The 26,323-nt window shown below is 38.0% G+C and overlaps 1 protein-coding gene across 1 annotated transcript in view; it reads right to left on the reverse strand.

The window, feature by feature from the left end:
• The window catches only part of brinp1 (bone morphogenetic protein/retinoic acid inducible neural-specific 1), a 179,936-nt gene that overhangs the window by 88,414 nt on the left and 65,199 nt on the right, over positions 1-26,323 (reverse strand). The window contains exon 3 of the mRNA XM_058777680.1: positions 184-374. Coding sequence (XP_058633663.1) covers positions 184-374 — 191 coding nt within the window. The remainder of the gene's footprint in view (positions 1-183; positions 375-26,323) is intronic.

The following is a 26,323-nucleotide window of genomic DNA, read 5'->3' on the forward strand; positions in this document are numbered from 1 at the left end:
TTGAGAATAATCAACTTGGGAACGTATGCAAATATTCTTGTTTAGTACATGCACTTAGCCAAATTACTATGGTCAGGCTACATGAAATGTCAGTGTTCCTCTTTAGTCTGTATCAGGTTGAGTCTGCATTCAATATGAATCCATAATGTCATGGACATGCAATATGCCAGTGGCAGCGCTCACCTCCCAGCGTGGCTGAGATCAAGATGTGCGTCCCATATTTCTTGATGATGGTGTCGATGAACTGTTGCGTGGACGGCCGTCGTCCGAGCATCCGCATGCTGCGCTGGAACTCCGGCATCAAGGGCAGAGGATTCCGCATCAGATCCCGCCTCTCAATGGCCGTGTTCCTCACCTTCCAACGTGCAAACTCCCTGCAGAATGGAACGGAGCAGACTGTGAAGGCCGGTTATGTATTCTTGCATATGCACACGGATTTCAACAGTGCTTTCAAACACACCTACAGTAACCACAAAAGTTAATTTAAACAGCAGTCATAGTGTGTTTTTTCTCTAGCCGGTAAACACACACTATCGCATACAGAAATTGCTTTCACTAGAGGAGGTAACCATAGCAACAGAGGCCGCTCGAGTACTTTTTATTAGCATCATTATCAGATGGAACATTGACAAAACATAAATACTCATTATCAATTTATTACCATTTCACAAATATATAATTACAGAACATTAGTGCTTTATTATACAAGTAAGGTGATAATAACTTATTAAAAGTCAATTTTAGATTTGCTTTCAGGGTTCTGTGTTCTCTTTTTGTGTTCACAGAAGAAAAACATACTGGAATAACATGAGGGTGGGTAAATATATTTTTTGCTTTTTGGGTGAACTATTCCTTTAATGTAATTTGGTTTTGTGATGTAATCTGTCAAGACAAAAATTATATATATACATATATTTTGTGCCATCAGGATTGGATTTCATCTGGCACTTTGCAAAATACAATTTCAAATGCATTGGCAACTGCAAAAGCTCAACAAGCACCAACAATCATGTGGCAATCACTTCTGTCCAATGTGATAGAGGGAAAAACAAAAGCAAAAAAAAAAAAAAAAAAATGTGATATTGAATTCAAATCAAGGCTTTCACAATGTTATCTAATCATCATGACTGCCAGCTGCGGATCGCGATTGCTGTTGTCGTAACAAAGCCGTGAGTATCAGTGCTGATTTGCCATTGGCCAGATTTTGGTCTCACTAATCTCACAATTGGTTCGATTAGCATCTCATTTGGCAGCGAATCACATGCATCTAGTTCCTGTAATGAAGTGAAAATTGAAAATCCTTGAGACATGAAATGCATTCACCGAACGATATGCTAATAATCAAATGAAATATGCTTCACTCAAAATGAGGCTCAACAGTTGAAACTACTTTTTAAAGAAGCATCTATTTTCATCAATGCTGACTTCAGAGTTGGACACTGGAAATGTCCATTCAGCACCCGTCTAAAGTCTTAAACGTGTTAACATTGGAAAAGTGCCACAGCAGCAGTCACTGCTGAACTTCTGCTAACACCTGCCACTCTGTTTGAAGGAGGCTGGACATTCAGATCAGGAGCTGGAGGAACCTTCTGTCAGGAGATCGCCCTGACATTCACATTTGCTTCATAGATTGTTGTGCAGTGTCCACATTGAGTGTGGTGTTTTAGGTAAATGCAAGATAGAGTCCGACTTTATATTAGGTGGCCTTAACTACTATGTACTTAAATAAAATAAATAAATAAATAAATAATAATAATAATAATAATAATAATAATAATAAATAAGTACAATGTACTTAATGTGTTTATTTTGTATTGCAAAACACATTTGCTGCTATTGAGGTGGGATACGAGTAAGGTTAGGGATAGGTTTGGTGGTATGGGTAGGTTTAAAGTTGAGTTGAGGTGTAAGGAATGGGTCAACTGTAATTCTAAATGGAATTACAGAAATTAATTACAGATGTAATTGCATGCTGGTATTTTTTTATTATTATCTATTTATTTTTAAATATACGTACAATGAAAAAACTTGCATGCTCACAATAAGTGCATTGTATCAAATGATTCATTTAAATGTATGCTTACATTCAGATCAACTCCCTGACAGATTTTGCTTTTATACAACAATAACAGCACTATTAATATTGAATATCTTCAGTCACAGACATCATTTGAAGAGTTCAGATGCAAAAGCCTCTAAGTGCCATTTTAAATTTTCTTCTAAAATATGACCATGGATGACAAAACCAGTCTTAAGTGTCAATTTTTGGAGATTGAGATTTATACATCATCTGAAAGCTGAATGGATAAGCTTTCCATTGATGTATGGTTTGTTATGATTGGGCAATATTTGTCTGAGATACAACTATCTGAAAATCTGGAATCAGAGGGTGCAAAAAAAATCAAAATATTGAGAAAAACACCTTTAAATTTGTTGAAATGAAGTTCTTAGCAATGCATATTACTAATCAAAAATTAAGTTTTGATACATTTACGGTAAGAAATTTACAAAATATCTTTATGGAACATGATCTTTACTTAATATCCTAATAATTTTTGGCATAAAAGAAAAATCGATCATTTTGACCCATACAATGTATTTGTGGCTATTGCTACAAATATACCCCAGCGACTTAAGGCTGGTTTTGTGGTCCAGGGTCACAAATGAGCATTTTTATCAGACTCCTGTGTGTAAATTCAGTAATTTCACTCTAATGACAATGAATAGGTTATTTTCATTGCCATTAAAGTGAAATAACGGAACATAAACACGGACAAATTTAACAGTTAATGGACAGACGATGGATGGATGATAGATGAATGAATGAACGATGGTGGACGGACGGATGGATGGATGAATGGATGAATGGATGGAAGGATGGATGATGATAATATTCGGGGGTTTAGACACACTTTGATAGCAACATATAATCATTGTTGTTAGTAGTGTTTACTGTCTGTTTGAATACATTATTATCTATCTGCATGATTTTCACTGTACATTTCTGCCATATGGACATCACATTGACATAGTCACCACTGATAAGTTACTCCTAAATATAATGTAGAAACTTAAATTTTCTGTGAAGCTACTGTGCAACGATTTTTCTTGTGAAAAATCAGGTGTGTTATCCCCACTGGTGTGGGGTCCCCAGGACAGGTTTGAGAACCACTGGTCTAAATCACAGTACATTTGCATAACACAGTAGGAGAAATATATTATTTAGTAAGTTATTGGCCATATGCCAACAAATTCTGCATCACCAATAGCTGTTTAGTTCTGATGTAGGATGCTAGCACTGGTTTTAGGTGCGACTCAGCTGCTTTGACGCCAAGCAAACGTGTGTCTCTACAAACAGCTCTAGCGTGAAAGCACTCTAGATATCCAAATGTTAGAAATGAATCAAAATCAGAGATGCAAAATAATTGTGCTACTGATTGTTTTGTTAGCTACTGTCTTGAGAACAGACAGAAGAAACCTGGTGAATTGACTCCATTTGAACAACAGCCTGAAAGCTGGGCGACTTCACTGACCTTACAGGTTGTGTGATAAGGAGGCCACAAAAATGCTTAATAGACTAAACCTGTAAAGATATTGATCCACCTTTCCAACATTTGTAAATGAAAAGTCAATTAACACAGTTATACAGGCTTATCTGCTAGTGTTCTTGCACTTTTCAAATCCTGAAACACTAGATGCAGTGACATGTTAATTGCTGTTCGTTATCCACAGCAGGGCTTTTCCCAAGTCTGGGACATGGAATAACTGCAGTAAAATCAAAAGTAAAACATTAAAATAATGATACAGAATTATTTAAAGCTGCAGTCCATAAGTTTTGCCTCGTTGTCGCCATCTCTGTTTGAAAACCTGGAATTGAAGCTGCTTGCGGAATTATCTTCCTTGCGTGGGGTTGTACTCTGGCACGGCTTCAGCGCAGATGAATTTAATGTTTTGAGGTGAATGTGTAGCTGTCAGTCACTGTGCCGGTGTGGATGTTTACTGTACTTCACAATCACAGATTGTAGCCTACGTCTTGGAATATATGACCCAAATAAGAATTTTCACCGTATATTGCCATCTGAACAAGTAAGTAACAAGTCTGCCAAGTTTGTTCTGCCTAACAGCTTTAAATAAATTAAAATGTATTAAAGGGGTCATAGGATGCCCATTTTCCACAAGTTGATATGATTATTTAGGGTCTTAATGAAAAGTCTATAGCATACTTTGGTTAAAATTTATCAATGGTAGTGTAAAAAACACCTTTTTTACCCTGTCAAAATCAGCTCTGTTTTCAGCAAGCCTTTTTAGTCCATATTGCGTTAAATGATAATGATCTCTGCTGACCCCGCCCTTCTTTTCCGTGGAGTAGACGCATTTAGGAAGATCGGGATTGGCGCATTCCCTTTAAAACGAAAGTAACGTTAATCCTCTGAGTCTTCAGCGGCTCAGATGTCGGAAGTAAATGATGACTGCTATGTTCATTATTACATCCAAAAACAAAGCACCTCAATCGCTTAATTGGAAACATCTTGTCTTTCTCTGCACCGAAATTGACACAATGGTGCAGCTCACAGCTCACTCAGGGCGGGTCTAAGGTAAGACGGCCTTGTCAATCAATTATTGTGGGAGGGGTCTGTGCAGAACTACATCATTCTGACAGGAATCTCAGAACAGCCTGATTTGAGAAAGGGGATTTTAAAATAGGGATTAAAAAAAAAAAAAAAAACGCTGGGTGGATGTTTTTATCAACACACATTTATGTTCAAACAACTTGTAAAGTGAATTTTGCATCCGACTACCCCTTTAAAAACATTGTTATTATTCTTTTTATTTATTTATTTATTTTTGTTATGCACGTTCATGAGTGTCTCGTTTGTCCTGAACAGTTAAACTGCCTGCTTTTCTACAGAAAAATCCTCCAGTTTGTGCAAATTCTTTGGTTTTCCAGCATCTTTTGCATAGTTGAACACTTTACAGAAGTGATGGATGCAACTTTTCATATTATACATTATTTCACTGTTGAGCCCATGTTGTACACGCAATATGTGAGAAACAAAACAAAACAAAACAAAAATAAATAAATAAGATGTTAAAAATGAGAGATTATAATTAAATAGTGTTGAAAGAGGTTGGTGGGCCGACATTATTTGCTGATGTACCATAGTCAAGTTTGAGCACCTTTGGTCAACAGCTATTCCTCAGCGCACCTCGTCTGGAAATTTTTACCAAGACAAATTGTGAATCGAGTGGAACTGATTGTGTTCTACAAATGTTGGCGGTTTGGAGGGCTTTTGGGGTCGGTACTGTAATAAAAATATCACCAGGCGGCTGAGAGCTCCGGGCAAGCGCGTACAATTAAGTCTACCTGCGTGAAGCCGACCCTCGCTGCGCTGCGGGTGCCATAACAATTCTGGATTGACACCCTCTTATTCAGACACTTCACAAACTGCGATCAGCAGGTCTGTCTTGAGAATAAAAATATAAGGAGTCCTCTGCAAAACATGATGATAATTCACTTATGCGGTGGGTTTGGGCAGCCCCCCTCTCATCGAGGAAAGTTGAAGCGTTACGCCTTTGGAAATCATTCTAAGAGCTTCGTAATTACTGCTCTTCAAGGGAACGGGAACAAATATATGCAAATTGCATTGTGTCTGCTTTTGCATCAACAAATCTCAAGGTAAAGTAGTGCAGATAATGAGGCGTATTAAGACTCCACATGAAATCACTCAGGAGGAGGATATAAGGTGTGTCGGCTACACACACGTGTTCAGATGCTTGAGTAGATGGGAAGAAAATGAGACGAGGAAGCTGAGGAATAGGAAGCAGTGGCAGAAGGAGGAAGAGAGACGGGAGAGTGAAGAATGAAGATGAGAACACAACTAGAGACTGGAATACTGATGAGTTCAATGCCAGACCAGAATAGACCATCAACATTGTGCTCTTATAAACAGTTACGACAGGAAATTCTGAAAGGATGAGCAACATCTGAGGGTAAATGTACATCTGTGTAAAATGTAAACACATATATATATATATATATATTTTTTTTTTTTTTTTTTTTCAAAGTAAAATACAATTTCAGTCTTTCTACTTAAAAATTTTCCATATTACTTGATGGAATAATTGTTTATTCTGATTACTAATATTAAAAAGTAAAACTTATTTGACCATTTTATCATATTGCCATTGTGGTAGCAATTTATTGTACAGTCCTGTTCCACGTGTAAATGCTATGTACTTATTATAGCATTTATAATAACTGGGTAATAACTAGGTACTAATTATGAACCTACCTTATAATATCCAGTACTTTCTTGAGTAAGTACACTGTAAGTACACATACTGTAAAATAAAGTGAAACCGCCGTTTCCACTATAACACACAGTCTTGAGTGACTTAATGCTTTATTAATAGTCATGAATTGAGTCAGAAAGAGTTGTAAAAATGACAATATTCCTTGACTAGCCATAAACAATATAAAGTAGTGTAGATGGTAGTTTAAATGAAAAAAAAAAAAAAAAAAGATAATTGTTACGAACACAATTTGGAAGGGATGCGCTGAAATGTTTGTTGAAAAATTATGCAAAATGAAAGGCTAACAACTTGCATTACACTCAAAAATTAGAACAGAAATAGAGGCCAATAAAAAGCCCAAGTCACACAAGTTAATAATATTGTATAATTATAATCTGTTCTAACTTTCTGTTTATATCTCGATTTGTCCAGTATTGTCCATTTTGATTTCATTTCAGCACATTACTATTTCTTATAAGTTCCTTCCATTGAATATCATTGAGCATGAGTGTAAATACATTAATACACTATGGTATAATGAGGGCTTTGTAAATGCTTGATATAGTAGGGTGCAATGGGGCTAAAGGCCCCCCTTTAGAAAATAAATGTGCTATTTACTGCGCCTAAAATGTATAATTGCAGAAAAAATATATATGTTGTATTGAACATTAATGGAGCAACAGATTTTGTGTGGAAATAAATCATTCAAGTTGTTTATTTTGTTTAAAAATCTTATAAATGTATGAGGTGGCAAGGGGGGCCTTTTACCCCACACACGGGGTAAAAGGCCACCAGTATGAGGTAAAAGGCACACGGTATTGATACAAATACTTCAGCTAAAATAATGTTTTTTTAAAATAATGTCTAAGTTAATACTTGTTCAAAACAATGACTTTAGCAAAGTTTGTACTATTGTCTGCTTATTTTGAAAAATAAAATGATGAATTTTTGTTCAATAAATATACTGTCATTAAAATATGTTAATATAAAAATATATATTTTAAAATACAGAAACAAAATCATTTTAATAAATAAAGATTATGAAAGTATTGAAGGAGATCCAATAATAATTGAATATACTGTATATTTACAGTAGTAACAACAAATTATATTTTATTATATGATATGATTAATATCATTTTTTTTTTAAATATGATGGTTTCATTCTAAACATGGTGATTATCTCTAATATGGACACCCAACATAATATATGATATTTACCATCTGAATCTAACCATGTCATGTCAACAAAAGGAAAAGTCAGTGATCTATTAATTATCATGTTAATTACTGTGTGCCTTTAGCCCCAACAGCAGGGGTGCTTTTTACCCCAAATACCATACTTTTACATATTCTTCGTTATTTAAAAACTGTTGCTTTAATTATATTAAATAAAGCTGAAAATCATAAAGAAGACCTTTGTCTCAAAATGCATGCATCAATTTAAGCGTTTTTTCATTTGCTACTTAAAATATTAGATCAAGTAAGCAGTAATATTAGATCGTGTCAAAGAGATCAGATAAATATACATGTGCATCTTGAAAAGCAAATGTTTTGGGAAGTGCTAAGCCAAGTTTTTGTGCCATCTAGTGGTTTAGATTAAAGTAATATCAAAGGTGCCTTTTACCCGGGGCGCCTTTAGCCCTGTTGTATCCTATCATATTATTTTGTCAAGCACTAGTTTTCTAGTTTGGAGGCACCTCACCAGCATATGTTCAACATGTGCTCTGTTGGTTGGCAATTATGTTATTTTTCATGCTTTCATTTCAGAAACCAGAAGCGACGACAATGGAGAGCCTGTACACATGCTGAAAACAACAGCTCTGGATATTCTGACGTCTTTTCCTTCCACTCCTTTAATCGCAAGTGTGTGTTCCAGTGATTTTGCTGTGAAAGGCTCCGAGGGCCCTCAAATTGACCTATTACTTAGCTCAATTCTCTCCGAGCCGATCAGCGCGTTTCAATCTCCAGCTGCATGGCTTCAGTGCGCCTCCGTTCTCCTGTGCTTGTTCGCAGGCTATTAGGGTCAGAGCACTTTCTTTCCCTCTCTCATCTCTGGACTGTGTCCAAATTCACAGACGTCAACGTAAAAGTCATCCACTGCCGGCGCTCAAGAATCACTGGTGCGCTCTGCTCAGGAGAAAGTTTAAGGTAATATATCTTCTGACTGCGAGGGGTTCGAAGACTGTGTGTTTGTGTCCCTTTGAGTGTACTTGCTTGGTTTTGTGCTAAAGTAAATCTTTTTAAAATATTCAAATGTACCATGTTGTCCACGTATGTCTTCACAGAAAATCTGAAATCTGTTTATTTTGGTGAACCGTCATTAAAAATAGTATCCATGCAAATATCTCAGTTCATGCACAGTAGCAGAAACACGTCCAAATGAAAATGATGTGTGAATTTAGAGAAAAAAAACCCAAGTCATTTCATGACCTGTTTCATAATGTCACTGGAACCAACATATGCATAATTACTGATTTTATTCTTGATGACATATCATATATTTAAGGAAAGATGATCCTTTTTTTATTTTTGATGTCTGAAGATCTTTTTTTAGCACATGTTTAGTAAGTATTCAGTCTACTCCACTGACAGGTTCCTAAAACATTAGACATATATAAATGTATGACATAAGGTATTTTTGACTGTGAAAAAGAAAATAAATAATCTCTTTCTCTTTTTTTTCCCTGTTGATCAGATTATTTCAGGCCTATACTGGACCTTTCAATTGAAATTTAATTCGATTGAGCTGTTTACATGGCTTTCAATCCAACTGAGCCATCAATCCGATTGCTAATGGATTATCTGGGTGCTTAATGCATATTTTCACATGTACTGAAGCATTTAGGCTTTAATTTTACATTTTTTTACATTTATTTATTTGAGCAGACACACATGAGATGTATACAAACTATTCAATTGCAAGGTGTCAACAGTGTTAGAGTAGCTATTTTAAACTCTAGCCAAGGTACAATCTATATTCCTAATTTAGAGTCATTCAACTGTAGTCTAATAACTTAAAAAAAAAAAAAACAGTCAGTACATGAGATATAAAAAGATTTAAAGGAGAGCAATATCAAAACAATGTCAATTAGTCAATTAGTGTGGCAGTAGGCATATAATAATGTACTGTAAATATTTCATATAACCAGTTTTACATTTGTACATACTGCACATACTATCATTACATCTCTCTGCTGTGATATTGCACAGAATGAAGCAGCATTCTGGACGCAACCACAGCCAATGAGCATAGCCAGAGATTATCAGTTCAGCATCAAGTGTAAAATCTCAATCACACATCAGTTAAACTCCTCTCGGCTTTGGCCATTACCGAGGAGCCATATGTGAGAGCCATATGTACTTAGGCCCATACGCTCAGATTAGCAGAAGCTGTTGGATGGGAGTTGCGATATGATTCACTGCATTATTTCTCAGCTCAACGGCAGATTTAATGACCTCTCTGAGGAACTCCTGCGATAACAAATAGCCCACGCCAGCAGAGGCTGAGCGCACAGGACAGGAGAGATTATCACGCCACAAAGCCATTAAAGAGAGAAAGAACCGCTGCGGGTTCGTCGCTCAAGACTGGGGAAACCTGTGTTTGGAGAGATGGTTAATAGCGTTAATCAGTTGAGATATCACTTAAATGACTTGTCTGCCTAACACAGGTAACGCCTCAGAAATAGACCTGCACTTTTTCTGAGTACAATTTGAGTGTTTGTCCACAAAACCCATTGCTGTGATACTAAGGCAGCAGATATCAAGCATTTTGACTGCAAGACCCCTACTTTTCACAACAATATTTAACAGCAGGATTACCGAAGTTTAAAGCTATGAATATTCTTCAGGTTTTGCACTCTTTTAAATCAAACCATTTACATGAATTTATCAGTTTTTAAGAATACTTTTAATTAGGGTTATGTCATATTGAGTCCGGGATAAAATCGATGTTGATAACGACGTGATCTTGCCATTTCATTTGAGAAAAACTATCATCAAATACACACTGAGACAAGGCATGGGCCGGTATGAGATTCTGACGGAATGATAACCTTAGAAAAAATATCACAGTTTCACAGTATCACGGTATTGCGATTACAGCTCTATTTTATTTATTTATTTTTTTTAATTTCTGGGTAAAAACAACAACTTTTTTCCCCACTGAACACAATGTATTTTATTTTTAAGAAACATAGAACATTTTGTAACAGTAAACATGTCAGGCTAAATAATTAAAATAAATAATTTAATTGTTCTTAATTAAATTAAGTGCAGGCACTTAGGTGAGCCTAAACCTGCAGCTCAACAATAATCAGAGCATAAATAAATACTTTTCTGTAAAAAAAAAAATTATTAAAATGCAGTCATTAAACCTGCAGCTCAACAAGGTTTTTGGAGACATACTCACTTTCTACACATTCATATTTTAGTCCAAGTTATGATGCAGGAGTACCTTTCCTGAATTAAGTTTGGTGCGGTGAGGTGCGAGGATGTGTGCACATACACATAAGGATAGAGAGCACGAGTGTGTTACACACACACACAAACACACACATACACACACACACGGTCTCTCTCCGTACAACACTCAAACAGTGGCAAAGACACCTGAGAGCCAGCAGTTTGTTTGTTTTTTAAATGTCATGATTTTGAACAGATGTAAACAATGGCAGGAGGCTTAAAAGTATAGACGTGATACCAGCTAAATGTAATTATTGTACTAAAATCACAGAAACGTAGTACTTTAGTCTACTATTCCCCACTCTGTGAAGTAACGTGAGGGAGGAAACTAGTTGATGTTAGCTAGTTAATTAGCCATGTTATCTGTCTCGGTAGCAAGCCAAATAGTATTTAAACACTGAAACAACTGCTGGGTGGGTCTCTGTCTTGATCGAGTGGTGAAAGAGGAAGAAATGAAGATGACACAGTTTAAGTATGACCTGGAAGTATTTATTTAGCGATCGGCGCTAAAACATCATCTGTATGGAACATCATTGTGTACGGAACATGGTTAGTCTACGTTACCCGAAAAATTCCAATACGGCAGACTTCGTCTTTTTTGTCGGGGGAAAAGGATCCAGGGATTCACCTCTTCAGGCATATACACACAGGTGACTCTCACTGACTGCTCGCACCAACCGAAGGGGTGCACACAACTGAGGGAGTCCCTGCACTTTCCGTCTTTGACGACACATTAAAAACTGTGCATACCGCAGGAACGGTATAACAGAAAATTTTAGTCGTTTTGAAACCGTGACTTTTCCAAACCGAGGTATACCTTGAAACGGGTTATTGTCCCATGCCTAACTGAGACTCAAAGATCTGCCCTACAACCCATCAAAATTTCTATTACTATTATATACTAAAATGTATTTCTCTAATTCTTATTCTTATTCTTATTTTTATTCTTAAGGAATATCATATAACCAAGATATTTTTTCCTCCATCATTCATGATCAATAAATAAATAAATATTTCAATATTTTCATTATTTTCAAAATATTGATTAAATTGTTAAAGTTTTATTAAATCATTCCATTAGACACTCGTGAGGACAAGTTTGTCTTAAATCACAAAACAGAATAAATCATTCATTATCAAGATGTGGAACATCTAACAAACATGTGGAAATCATTTCCTTACTTATTGTGATAATTATCATTTTGGCTATATGCCCAGCCCTAGTTTTAGTCACAATTTCTACCCAATAAAACATTTTATTTCCAGGTCTAGAAATCATACCTTTGAAATGGGCTATTCAGTATATCCAGACATTTCAAGAGGGATCCATGGTTTTTAGTTGTTTTACCTATTTAATTTTTTTTAAGCCATCTTGGGACCTACTCGGAAGATTATTGAGCCTGGCGACTTGAACCGTCTGCGTGTTTCCACAGACTTGAGAAACAAATGGTGACATAATGTTGCTATGTGTTGTTTACCAGACTATAACCACTGTAAAAACAAACATTGCAGGCCCCGGTGTTATGCGGGCATTACAATGCTTTCATTTCACAGTACTGGGAGTGAATCAAGCACCGACAGCTCTCCTGTAAACTGACCGTGCTGTCTTCTGTCCTTGCTGGAGAGATTTTGAAATTGAAGCCGCTGACTCACTGAATCTCACACACGCGGGTCTCTTTCTCTCGTGCACAGTTTATATATTTAGACATACAGAACAATGTAGAGCAATGGGACAGTGTCAGCATTTCTCTGCCATACACTCTGTTAGAGACCAGCAGGTTTTTAGGCCTGGCTGAGAGTTCGGACTAAGTCAGATAGTAGGCTATACTACAGTAAGTCTAAATCTGAGCATGCCTTGCCTTAGAAAACTAGGACAAAAACTACATTTGTGTAAAATATGACAACTGAACAATATTCTGACGTCTATATGTTCCCTCGGCATGCATCGGTTTATTTGTCAGACACACAACAAAATGCATCACAGAAAAACCTTGTCTTTTACAGAGAGAGCTTCAGTACAGACACCAAAAACACAACACGTATTTGTTTGTTTCTGTGTAAATATATCCTGCACAAATCATACTGAACTCACAGCATCCTGTCACAAGCTAATTCCCCTGCGTGCTCTTCTGAGGGAACAGCTCTGAACATTTATAGCAGGACCCCGTCTGTTTTGCCCCATCAGAGCGTTCAGACAGACACCAGCGTAATCAAAGACAATCGCTCATCTGAGTAGAGGACAAATCCCACCAGGCTCTGCTTCGCCTAATGATCGCATCTGATGCTTGGCTAGCAATCCAGTTGTACTTTACGACCCAAGCACAACATTTAGATATAATGGAGACACTATTCACAATCCAATTAATTCCTAACGAATAAAATCACATCTGACACTTCAGGTTTTTCATGGCGAATATCCCTTCTTGCTCATAAATACGTCACGTTTTTGTAAAAGTATAATTAGTTAGGAATGCAATTTCATATAGATGTTAACATGCGTTCTTCTGTTAATTTGTCAAACCTGCTTTTGGGAGTGAGAGGGTTTCCTTCAGATGTCTTTATCATATTTCTATTGTGACGTTGTGATGGCCCACGAGGTGGCCACACATTAGAGAAAGGTAATGTGTGCTTACGGGCGTACACATACACGTACCCACACATGTCAGTGTATTTTTATTTCCATATTGATTGAGTTAAATCCGGCTGATAACAAAACCTTTAAATCATATTCTTAAGTTTGTATTTCAGATAAGACGCAAATTCTGTTTATCTGTCATCTCAACACTTTATTAAATCACAGTACATGGTAGCTAATTGGAGTGCACACAATTTAGTTTGCTGTTCTGTGTATTTGTTTGTTAATAACGTTTCTTTGAGTTGAGGTTGCCGTGCAGTGGGCGCTGTGGAAAGGTGTGGAGGTTCTCGAGCTTTCGGCATTGGGTCCCGGATATCTAAAGGACCGTCGTGCTGCTTCCACCTCTCTTTAGTTCTGCCGGCCGGCACCAACAGACAGATGAAGCAGGGGGAGAACCAATATGGTTTAAATTTAAGACTGCTGGTTTACTACTTTCTTTAATAGTATTTTGTTTGGTTTTATTTAAGATTCATATTTAATCTTTGTTTCAAGTATTTAAGAAGTTTTGTTGTTTGTTATTGTACTCTGTAGTTTGTGGTTTCTTGTTTCCCTCCTTTTGTGAGTAATGTGGACTAGTCCAATTGTATAAATGTGGTTTTGTGTCATTTGGCGTGAGTTCAGTTTGGTTAGCACAAGTCTTTGTTTAGTGTTGATTATTTCTTTAATAGGCCTAGTTATTTGATTTGTGAAAAGTTAGTTTGTTTCCTTTCAAACGTGAACATTTTATTTGATTGATTAAAATAATACATTTCTTGAAAACCTATTTTTCTATGCTCCCTTATGCTTTGGCTCGGTCCTTCACAAGTGGTGGCAGTGGTGGGATTTCAGCCATTGGGAGCATAGTTTTTTTTGAGTCATGAGCCAGGGAGGCCGGAAAAGAGCCCCAAAGACTGTTCCAGTAGAGCAACCTGAAGTTTTACAGGAGCTGGGGGAGGTTGGTGGAGCACAGGATGTGAGAGACAGTGATATGGAGACTGAAAGTAGAGAGCCAACTCTCGCTGACTTGACTAGTTTGTTTCGAGCTCATATGGTAAAAATGGATACCCGGGAAGCTCAAAGGAATGCAGAGTATGCTCAGCAGGAACGGCGGTTTAAGGCCCTCCAACACCAGTTTAGTTTGTTGCAACTGGAGGTGCAGGCTCGCACCGCTCCAACCCCTAACCCAGTACGGATTGCTCAGGACACTTTGGATGGTGCAGATGAGGAGGATGCTGTTTCTAGCCGGCTAAGGTCTCCAACCATTACCTATCGGAAAGATATGTCTGAAGTTCGTGATCCAGGTCAGTGTCAATTTAAAGAGCCTAAACTGGAGAAATTATCTGATTCTGATGATGTTGAGCATTTTTTAATCACCTTTGAGAGAATTGCAGCAGCCTGCCGGTGGCCAAAGGAGGACTGGGCCTTCCATCTGATTCCCCTTTTGGCGGGTAAGGCAAGGGCTGCATATGTTCACATGGATGTCGATGACTCCCTTGACTATGAGCAACTTAAATCTGCTATATTAAGAAAATATGACATCAATTGAGAAACGTACAGACAAAGGTTCCGTTCTCTTGATGTTGAACCCCTTGAGAGTCCCAAAGAATTGTATGTGCGATTAAAAGAACTGTTTGGAAGGTGGATGCAGCCAAAAAGTAAGTCAGTTGAGGAAGTTGGTGAAGTTCTAATTCTCGAACAATATCTTCAAATGCTTTCTCCTGAGCTTCAGGTTTGGGTGCGAGAGCATGATCCACAATCTGCTTCACAGGCGGCAACACTGGCGGATGTGTTTGTGGCAGCACGCAAGGGGAATCAGCCCTGGTGTTGGAAGCCCAGCAGGGATGATCGCCGACTGAACTTCCCCCAGCAGTCTGTGAGAAATTTGCCCAGTGCTGGTAAGCCTCCGGGAGGAGGGCCTGCATTGGTAACTACTGTTAAGGGTCATAGGAGAGTGCCAATCTGTTACCTGTGTGGGCAGGAGGGTCATACGAAACCCATGTGCCCTAAAAATGCAGTGAAGGCTATTCACCTTTATGTGCCCAGAGGTCAAATGAGCTCACTGGATGAAGCTGAGAGATCAGCACCGATGACCACAGTAGAGGTGAATGGAAGAAAATTGGTGGCCCTTATTGATACGGGAAGTGATCAGACCTTAGTGCATCCTAACTCTGTTTCTCCAGCTCTCCTCCGCTTCACTGACAAGAAAACCGTTCGCTGTGTGCATGGTGACGAAAAGGTATTACCCATTGCAGAGGTGTATGTGAAGGTGAGAGGACAAACTTATCTCTTGGAGGTGGGCATAGCCGACAACCTCCCGTTCCCTGTAGTTTTGGGTCATGACCAGTGCTCTGGGACTTGTTGCAGTTGGTACCCACATGTAATATGGTTGTTACACGAGCCAGAGCCAGGAAGCGGGAGGAAAGGCAGCAATTTCTTGGTACCCTACCATTCTTTGAGGAGGATGTGGAAATCTGTGGTTCTGGTAAACCCAGGAAGTCTCGACGACAGAAAAGGTTGGAAAAAATTCATTATATTGCTTCTAAAATGCCAGAGGAAACCTTAGCTGACTTTTCCCCAGAGTTTAAGCTCCCTTCTAACATTATTCAGTTACAACAAGAGGATGCCAGTCTTGTCCCTTATGTGGAGAAAGCAAAGCGGGAGGATGTAAAGGCTACTGACAGTGACCTAAACGAAAGATATTGTTTTCAACAGGGAATACTTTATCGTCAGCTTGGGCCAGTGACACAACTGGTGGTGCCACGGTGTGTCCGTGAAGTTATTCTTGCTCTGGGCCATTCGATTCCTTGGGCTGGCCACCTGGGGAAGTGTAAAACCATCGCCCGGATTAGAAAATACTTCTATTGGCCTGGGATGAATGCAGAGATAACCCAGTATTGTAAAAGTTGCCCAGAATGTCAGAAAGTCTCTACCCAGGGCCCGTGTCGGGTACCTCTCCAACCGCTCCCAATTATAGGCACTCCGTTTGAAAGGCTGGGAATGGATGTCGTCGGGCCAGTGGAAAGAAGTCGTTCAGGTAACCGATTTATGCTTGTGGTAACCGACTACGCCACCAGGTATCCTGAGGTGTTTCCGTTAAAGTCCATCAAGGCGAAGTATGTGGCAACCTGTCTAATTCAGTTGTTTTCCAGAGTTGGGTTTCCGAGGGAGATTCTAACAGATCAAGGAACTAATTTCATGTCAACCCTCCTAAAACAGGTATACAAGTTGCTGGGTGTCAAGAGTTTAAGAACTACTCCATATCATCCCCAGACAGACGGGCTTACTGAAAGGTTTAATCAGACCTTGAAGCAGATGCTCCGCAAGTTTGTTTGTGACTCGGGCACTGATTGGGATCAATGGCTCCCGTACCTTCTGTTCGCTTATAGAGAAGTACCACAATCTTCCACCGGTTTCTCCCCTTTTGAACTGTTGTATGGGCATGAAGTGAGAGGTCCTCTTGCTCTACTTCGAGAGATGTGGGAGGGGGACCCGAGCAGAGGTGAACCGATGAATGTGGTGTCCTATGTGGTGCAGATGCGAGAGCGTTTGGAGGAGATGACTGCACTAGCTCAGTCGCATTTGGCGGAGGCTCAAACACACCAGAAAACCTGGTACGATCAATCCGCTCGTGAGCGACAGTTTGAACCTGGTCAGAAGGTACTGGTGATGCTGCCAAGTCATGAAAGTAAACTGCTGGCAAGATGGCAGGGTCCGTATGAAGTCAAAAGGAAGTTGGGGCCCACCACCTATGAAGTTGCGGCGTCTGATCGAAGTCGCCCTACACGAACCCTGCACATTAACCTTCTTAAGCAATGGCTCCCCCGTCCTGATAAGTCTGCCCAAAGCTTGATGGTTAAGCAAGTGAGAGAGGAGGAGGAATCGGATGATCAATACTTGCCTCGGTCTGTTCTAGGGGATATTGATTTGATTCACCTGTCACCACAGCAACAACAGGAGGTGAGCGACATTTGTTTACCTGGGGTTTTTTCAGAATATCCTGGGTTCACTACGTTAATAGAACATGACATTGTGTTGAAACTGGGCGCTGTGGTTAGAAGAATGAGCTACAGAGTTCCAGAACGTCTTCAAGGGTCACTAAAGGGGGAAATTGATCTGATGCTGAAATTAGGGATCATAGAACCATCTAGAAGTGAGTGGTGTCACCCTGTGGTCCTTGTTCCAAAAAAAGATGGTACCATAAGGTTTTGTATAGACTTCCGTTATCTCAATTCAGTGACCAAGTTTGATGCTTATCCAACTCCCCGGATCGGTGATCTTACCGATCGTCTGGGGGCCTCATCTGATTCCACACTTCCGATAAAAGAAGCCGGTTGAGGGTCGTTCGAGAGTGACATTCTTCGTGCGCAATTGGAAATACTGCGATCGATCGCCTATTCAACTTCCCGCTGTTTGGGACTGTGACACAGAGTTTACCTTGAGGAAATAACCGTTTCAGTGGGATTATTTTGCCTTGGAATTCGACACAGAACAGCGCTGTTCCTTAACGTGCTCCCGGACTAACAAAGTTACACCGGTGAGACCGATACATACACACACACACACACACACACACACCATTGGACTTTTATGGACATTTACACGCATGCATACCTGTACATACATATATATATATATATATATATATATATATATATATATTTTGTCTTGCATCTTGTATAATACACTCCGGGTTGGCATTTATTCTTTGTTGGTTGTCTCATCTTACCTACATTCCGTTGACTACAACATTTAAAGAGAGAGCCGGATAATTTTATTTGTGTAGCCTGCCTTATTGCGGCTTAGTGTTACACTATCAAACACATTTCCAGATATCTGTCTGTTATTGAGGTAGCTGTCAATGGTTTAAGCATCCCTTCAAACCGTTGCTCTGGCATGACAGTAGTTGATCTGAAATGTTGGGTTTTGTGGGTGTTATTCAAGACAAAAGTCCAGATCAGAGAGCTATATAATAAAGCCCTATAGTGAAGTTTCAGGAAGTTTCGGTAACGCTTTATAGGGACCGATTCTTACTATTAAGTATGCTTATTAGCATGCCTATTATTAACATACTGGCTGTTTATTAGTATTTATAAAGCACATATTTTGCATGTCCATATTCTAACCCACATATCCTACCCAATACCTAAACTTAATAACCAACTATTATTAAGCAGAAAATTAGGAGTTTATTGAAGCAAAAACCATAGTTAACGGTTTGCTAATAGTGAGAATTGGACCTTAAAATAAAGTGTGACCGAGTTTTCCTTTGGCGTTAGTACTATTGCAGAAAATAAGCACTGTGACCAACAGAAGCTTACGATTCTTACACAGTTTGTTTATGAACCAGAGTTGGGTATAACGCGTTACACAGAAACGCATTACTGTAATCTAATTACTTTTCCTGGTAATGCAGTAAAGTAATGCATTACATTTTACATTTATGTCATTTGATTACAGTTACTTATGTCAATAAAATTGCGTTACTTAAGTTACAGATACAGTGTTAAAAATTATGAACGAAAAAAATCATGTTTTGCGGGTCAGTATGCCCTAATAAATCACCGGACAATGTAAGCTAAAATGCAGGCGAGTACTACAACATTTAGATGCAATGAAAGGTTGTATTTCAATTCGTATGAATCATATTTTAAAATGTTGCACTCAACATATTTTAGTCTGGCATTATAGTTTGGGAAAAGTTCAACAAGTGACTGTGAATGAATGAATGAGGCATTTATATAGCGCTTTCATGTGTATTGCAATACACCCAAAGCGCTTTACAATCATGTGGGGGGGGGGGGGCTCTCCTCAACCACCACCAGTGTGCAGCATCCACTTGGATGATGCGACGGCAGCCACAGGACAACGGCGCCAGTGCGCTCTCCACACACCACACTGTGTGCAAGTTTATGTCACAGTAACACTAATAAGTAGCCTTCATCAGAATGAGATCATCCATTGCATTAAGCCACGTTGGCATCACAATTCAAGGCTTATTCCTCAAAACGCGTCTTCTTCCAAAAACGAAAAGTAGCCGAGATGAACTTGAATCTTTCTTTGTATACGGAGGTGATGTGGACATTTACATGTTTGCACGTCTCAAGCTTGGTTTCGCGTGGATGGTGATCTTATAGCACGTGATGTGCGTGGGTGGGATATAGGTGAGCTCAGAAGGGAGAGACTGTACCTCGCGTTGGTTTCATACGGATTGTTTTATCAGTGAATATTTGTTTTCGACTTGACTTACTACATTTAATAATAGACACTTCATTATGATATAGCCTACTGTATTTCTCATGTCATTTTCGTTCATTTTAGTGACTGGTTTCAGGAAGATATTCGCGGAGACTGAGAATGCAGAAAGCCCACCCAATTTGTTTTCTTTATTTTACAAAACAAACAAAATAAAAATAAAAAATAAAAATAAAAGTTTTGTTGACATTGGGAGTGTAGGCTATAAAAAATAATACTTATGTTTGTTTGTTTTTTCAGTCAATATTAAATTAATGAAAGAACTATGAGTTTCTCTTTGTAGTGCATTTTTTTTTTTTAGGTTTGATAACTTGAAAAGTAAAGTAAACCTGAAAGTAACTTGAAAGTAAAGTAATTAGTAATCTGATTACTTTTTAAATGCAGTAATCAGTAATGCAATCAAATTACAATTTGTAATTTGTAGTGGATTACTTTTTTAAAGTAACTTACCCAACACTGAACATAACCATCAAAAATGAACACAGCGTTTATTAATTCTGAAGCCTAAGTGAATTTGCCAGAAGCCAGACGTATCCGATAAACGAACTACACCACAGTGACGACTTCAATATCACCACCTTAAGCTTCCAACAGCTCAGTGTTTATTTAAATGAATTTTCCTTGAAAGTTTGAATTAGGAGAGTTCACACAAGCGCGATTATAAACACCACAAGGCTGTGAAAGTGACTAGTGAGTAGATGAGTTTACCTGTTTGGTGTGATAATTAATGTTCCCAATAACCTATGTTCTCCAATTCAGCTACTTTTTAGCAACCACCCTTTTTAAGACAAATAAAAAATCTGAAGGGAATATTACTGATGTATTTTATGTAATAGAATATAACATGACAATATCTTGAGCTTTGGTTCACCACAGAACTTATTTCAAGCATTTGAATAAAAACCCTTTCAAAAAACCCACTGACTTCAGGACCATAAATCTGGCAAAAATACTCAGTCGTTTCTGGGTTTTAAGAGTCATTCCTGCCACACTCTGTTCACTTTGGCAGGAAAGTGTCTGCTGAGCATATATAGATGTACCACCGTTTGCAGTTCACAGAAACTGATTTAACCATTGAAGGCATTTATCCACTTTCTTTGAAAGCCAGAGATTAAATATGTGACATAATGTACTGGGTGCAATCATTGGCTGGATCATTCCCATAATGCAGTACTATTTGAACTCTGAGTTTGAGCAGAGCAGACGGTGCAGTGGGTGGGAGGAGGTTTTCTTTTATAATGTACCATGGTGTACCGAGGTGTGTTGATCCCAAGGACTGCTGAAAGAGCAAGTGAAGGAGAGATGCTATGAGAGAAGAATTTGATGAATTTCATGACAAACTAGAATGTACATGAGTTTCACCTACATCAGGAATGTTAAAACAGGTTAATTGAGTTCGGCATTGTAGATTAATTGCATATTTATGCTTGTGTGCAGACAAAACAAGAGTATGTAATGTAGGAATGTCTGCTATTAATGGTCTTCACTGAGATCAGAAAATATTTTAAAAGGACTGGGAAAGTTTTTTTTGTTTTTTGGCATAAACTATTTTATTGACATAGCATTTTAATCCGCTAAATGAAATAATATCGCAAGGTAAAAATAAGTAATACATTTTCACATCGTGATTTTCTGCTTTGAAACAACGCGTATTGTGAGAAGTGCTATATAAATAGCCTAAATTTGACTTGACTTGACTTTTATGGATGGTTATATCAGCTTATCACATTGTGACAGCATTTTTCATATTTATAGCTCACATATACTGCAAATTAAAATCAAAGAAAGGTAAAAGAATAAATAAAAACACCAAAATGAAAATGGGCTAGTTATGAGTCAGCATTGGGCTGGAAATTTTTCTGGGACCTGGCAACACTGAGAGCAGATTTCTTCCAGTTTCCTTAAATTATAGGACACACATTTTAATATTTAAGCTGTTAAACATTATTAATAATTGATTATTTACAGAACTGGATGAAATTAACATCAGACATTGCTCAGTCAGAGACTGACAGTTAGTTTACAGTCAGTTGAAAGTTTTCATATTTTGAAATTAAACTGATTTACATGATTTGATCAAACAGGAGTCACGCAAAGCAACTAAAACCACAAAACATCACAAAATCCATCACATCCATCACTTACTGATGTCTGTGCAACGGTTTTTACTCGAAATGTAAAAAAATAATATGATGAAAATGAGCATCCACTCAAACTAGTGAACATATTCTAATATGACCTCCATCTTTAACATGTGTGGATGTGATATTTAATCCGATAAATTAATGCATGTATGATCTAGACATTAAAACACAGCCTGCTGGATATTAGCAGAATGATCTAGAACTATTGGTGATCCAGTGAGAATTTTTAATTGGGCGATTTAATTTGCCGTTCCATGGGAATTCAGCTGGTTAATTCCACTAACACTGGCATAAACTGAGCATGTCTAATTAGATCAAGGCAAGACCTTGTTCTCGAATTTCTGAGCATATTTGTCACATTGGTGCTTCTTTTATGCTAATGAGCTATTATAAATGAGATGGATATTTTTAAGAAGCCGTGAATCGTGGTAGGCATGCAAACTAACAATATCACGGACTCAGAAGCGCTGATACCTTTTGTAGGATAGTTGGGAAAAAGCCACTCTTGACCTTTCTGTAGATCACAAAGGATCAGTCATATAGATGCGTACAGAGACTCCTGCCGGCATCTAATCACAATCTGTCCGCTGATGAAGTGCACAAACACACACATGTGCTGTACATACTCCACCCCATCCACGAAGCAATTTCACAGGGAAATTCATTTTTCTCTAAAAATGGGTGACATTAAAAGAGGGAACGTACAGATAATCCAGCATGTGGAATGGTTTCTCTGAGCGGACGCCCCTGACAGCACCATCTTTCAGTCCGTAAAAGACACAAGGGAGCTATTTTTCCTGAGCTTTGTAAAATGAATGGCCGTTGACGGCGCTTGGGAAAGACATTTCTGTCAACGGAAGTTTGGATAAACATGCATGCGAATCCATGCAGTGTTCAACTCCTCATATTCAATGTTTAAAATGTCAAAAATTGTGTTCAGCTGCTGATTGATTCACACTGACAGAACATTGCAAAATATATGCACTGTTTGCTAATAAACTATATAAAGAAATGCACAGAAGCCAGTTATCCGAAGGATGTGTCCATACTTAGAAAAAATAGATAAATAAAAGCAATTTTCAGATTTTAAGGCTCTTTTGTTCTTGTGTGTTTGATGTATTATGTAAAAATATTCTAACTTGCATTACTTTACAATTTCTCCTTAATTCACCCAGCCATTTATGTTCATTTATGTTTTATGTTGATAATAAGTGATGTTACACCTACATGTCTCATTACATAACTCTCATTAGAGTATGAGTAGACTGTCTGGTTAATATCTGCTAGCTCTTTATTGTGATGGTCTCCCAACAGTCTACTGAATAACTAAAGAAGCTTTGCAAATACGTCAACTTATTCTAACCCTAACCCTACCAGTCTACTAATACTCTACTAACACTCTATTGAGAGTTAGTACACCTGCAGGTACAACATTACAATAGAATGTGTTAAAGGGACCATCAAAATAATGTGCCAAACACCAAATCACATTGCCAACTTCTGGTCCAGCATGCATAATGTAGTTTAGACAAGACTGACCCTGCATCCCAATGTGCATACTATCCACCCTAAATATTCTTGAAAATGACTAATGTCACATATAATTTAGGATGGATAGTATGCACATTGGGATGCAGGCAAACTCTCATAAAGCAGCCAATCAAATTAGTTTTGTACATGCTGTTTACAAATTCTGTCACAATTCCAGTGACTAGTTCCTTTTCCAAACCTGTTACAATGTAAACAAGACCCATCTTCAGGCAGAATTTTTTTTGTGTGTGTGTGTGTGTGTGTGTGTGTGTGCAGTATGCATCAGATGGTCAGTCTTACCAATTATAATCACTCATATTTACAGATCAGTGCCTTTTTAGCCACCTGATGGGGTATTGGTACTCATTTCATATTAAAAGACTTTAGCCAGTTAAAGGGATGTTAAAGATGCAAACATAGCCATGTCCATGAAACAAGAAAAAAAAAAAAAATGAAAAGACGCTATGAAAATATAGTCCAAGATTTTAAAATGGCAGCCATCATTTTACTAATCAATCATTTTGTGACTGATGAGCAATTAACAGCAGAGAGAGATCCTGATGTTCTGTCTCAATCGCTCGCTATCTTCCCGTCTCACACTTCTCCTGTTCATTCACAGGTCCCTTATTGTCAGTGTCTCTTCCCTTAGTTCCCTGTAAAACTTCCTCTTAAAGTGGAAGCTGGAAGAGCTGCACAATGCGGCTTTTCATAATCATCAGTCCGGTCAAACCAAACCCATAAATCACCGCAGCACAAATACAATCAGACTATACAATCCACTGCCCTTAAATATACAGGCCCTGTGAAAGTAGGTTTGAAAATCAATGCATTTCATTTCCGTTGCATGTTCCTTATGCTGCCTGGCCTCATTTTCATTCTGCTCACAACGGCTAAACGCAGCCTGAAACCTGGAAAAGTGTGAAAAGGAGAGTTGAAGTGTGTGGGGTTTGTTTTATTGTGGCTTAATGGAAATGAAACCACACCGGCCTCTTTTAAAATCCATATAAACTATTTCAGGCACAATATAAGAAAGGTGAACGTGTGATAGAAAGGCAATTAAATGTCTTTCCCACCTCAATGCTTGGCTGACATCACATCTGACAGAGACAAAAGACCTTTGTGTAGGGTGGGACTTGATTGTATGCATCAGCTGTTGATTGGCTGTTGATATGTGGGCGTGGCACTAAAATATGTATGCAAATGAGTGTGGGCTTGCAGGGGCGGGGCTTAATCTGACTACTCATTGGAGAAATAATGCATATTTTATAATAAATAAATAAATAAAATTGTCCTCTTTGACAGGAAAACAAAATGAGGATTAAACATGCAAAAAGAAAGAAAGAAAGAAACATGCATGGATTTCATAGATCTACAACATGCATTTAGAAAATAGGTGAATTTTCATTCCATGCAAAGTTTAAAGACAGTGCTCGGTGTGTTTCTTCATTCTAAAGTGTCTTCCATTAGGTCAACATTCAAGAGGTAATACAGCATAAAGCAGAACACGAAGAGAAGAATAACCTCTGCTCTGTTCTTTTGAAGCGGTTATTTCATGATATATATTTAATTTCTTCAGCACACACTGCAACATTGTTCAGTCTCATTTGCAATCAAGCCCATCTAATGACGGTCACTATGGAGACCAACACAATACTCTGTTTGTTTGCTGTAGAAACTCAATGTTCTCGTCTGGATCGCTGTTAATTTGTACTTCAGCACATCTGGGCTGGTAAGTGCTCATTAGTAGTACTTGGAGTCACTCTTTTAGGGTTATTGATTTGAGCAAAGCCTTAAACTTCATTGTGTTACTCACACATGAATGATTCCTCAAATCATGTGTGTTCTGCTACTTTACTATGCATGCAACTTTTATAGATGGTGAAACAGGTGAAAAGACAGATCTTAATAACCACCCAGGTCACTAAAAACTTAGAACAGCTGCACGTAGCAACACCCAAGAAACCAATTGCAATGTTCTAAAAGCACTAACAACCATACAAAACTATAAATAAAGCCAATTGTGAGAAATTGTGTATATATTTTACTGACTGAATCAGTATTATTTATGAGTCATAAATAAATAAATAAATAAATGTTGGATCATTTATCTGTTTTATATTGATCAAAAAAATCTAAATTACCGGTAGTTCTTTCTAAGCTTATAAGTGACAAATAAGTGGATTTAATTGTATTGACTGTGCACTTGAAGTGTACTTCAAATCTTTAAAAGTGCAGGTTAAAAAAAAAAAAATAACATAAAAAAAAAAAAATGTAATTTCTAAAATATTTGTTAAACCAGTTTAAATACATGTAATATTGTAAACTATGCTATTCATCCAAATAAATTACATTTGTCTTGTATTTTGTCCACGGGTGTTCTTGCTTAATAATACATGTTTTCTTTTGATTATTGCTTTTTCCTTCTAGTAATTCTGTGTGTGTGTGTGATTTTTTTAATTTCCAGCCCATTTTAAGCCAGCAATATATATATATATTTTTTTTAAACAATAGTTGACTTAAATAAAACAACCCAGCATATTGGGTAAAAAACAATTAAACCAACCAGCTGGGTCAAAATAACCCAGCATGTGTCCTGTCCAATACCCAGCCAGCGCTGGGCTGCCACATAACCCAAGTTGGGATGTTTTTAACCGAGCATTTTTTAGAGTGTATATTCATTTAAATCTATTATTTCCATAATAAGTGTACAATGATGCATATATGATGTACTGCATGTCTGCTCACCAAACTCTCTCTGCGTTTTGAGCTGCAGAATCAGGCCTTTCAATATAAATAGTTACTTTCCTCACCCGTATGTGTCGTTCACAGCGCAACGCTCGCCAATATGTGACAGCAGACGGCGGGTGACCGTCCCGCAGCGTCCGTCTGTCCACAGAGAGCCTGCCATTCACACAATGACAGACCGAAAGAAAATCGTACATTTCCATTGCAAAGGGAATGTCACGTTCCTGGCTAAGGTTTGCTTTATGGAGTGACATTTGCTGTCACCTGTACAGCCCTAATT

Source organism: Onychostoma macrolepis, chromosome 05 (genome assembly GCF_012432095.1).
Source record: "Onychostoma macrolepis isolate SWU-2019 chromosome 05, ASM1243209v1, whole genome shotgun sequence".
NCBI lineage: Eukaryota > Metazoa > Chordata > Actinopteri > Cypriniformes > Cyprinidae > Onychostoma > Onychostoma macrolepis.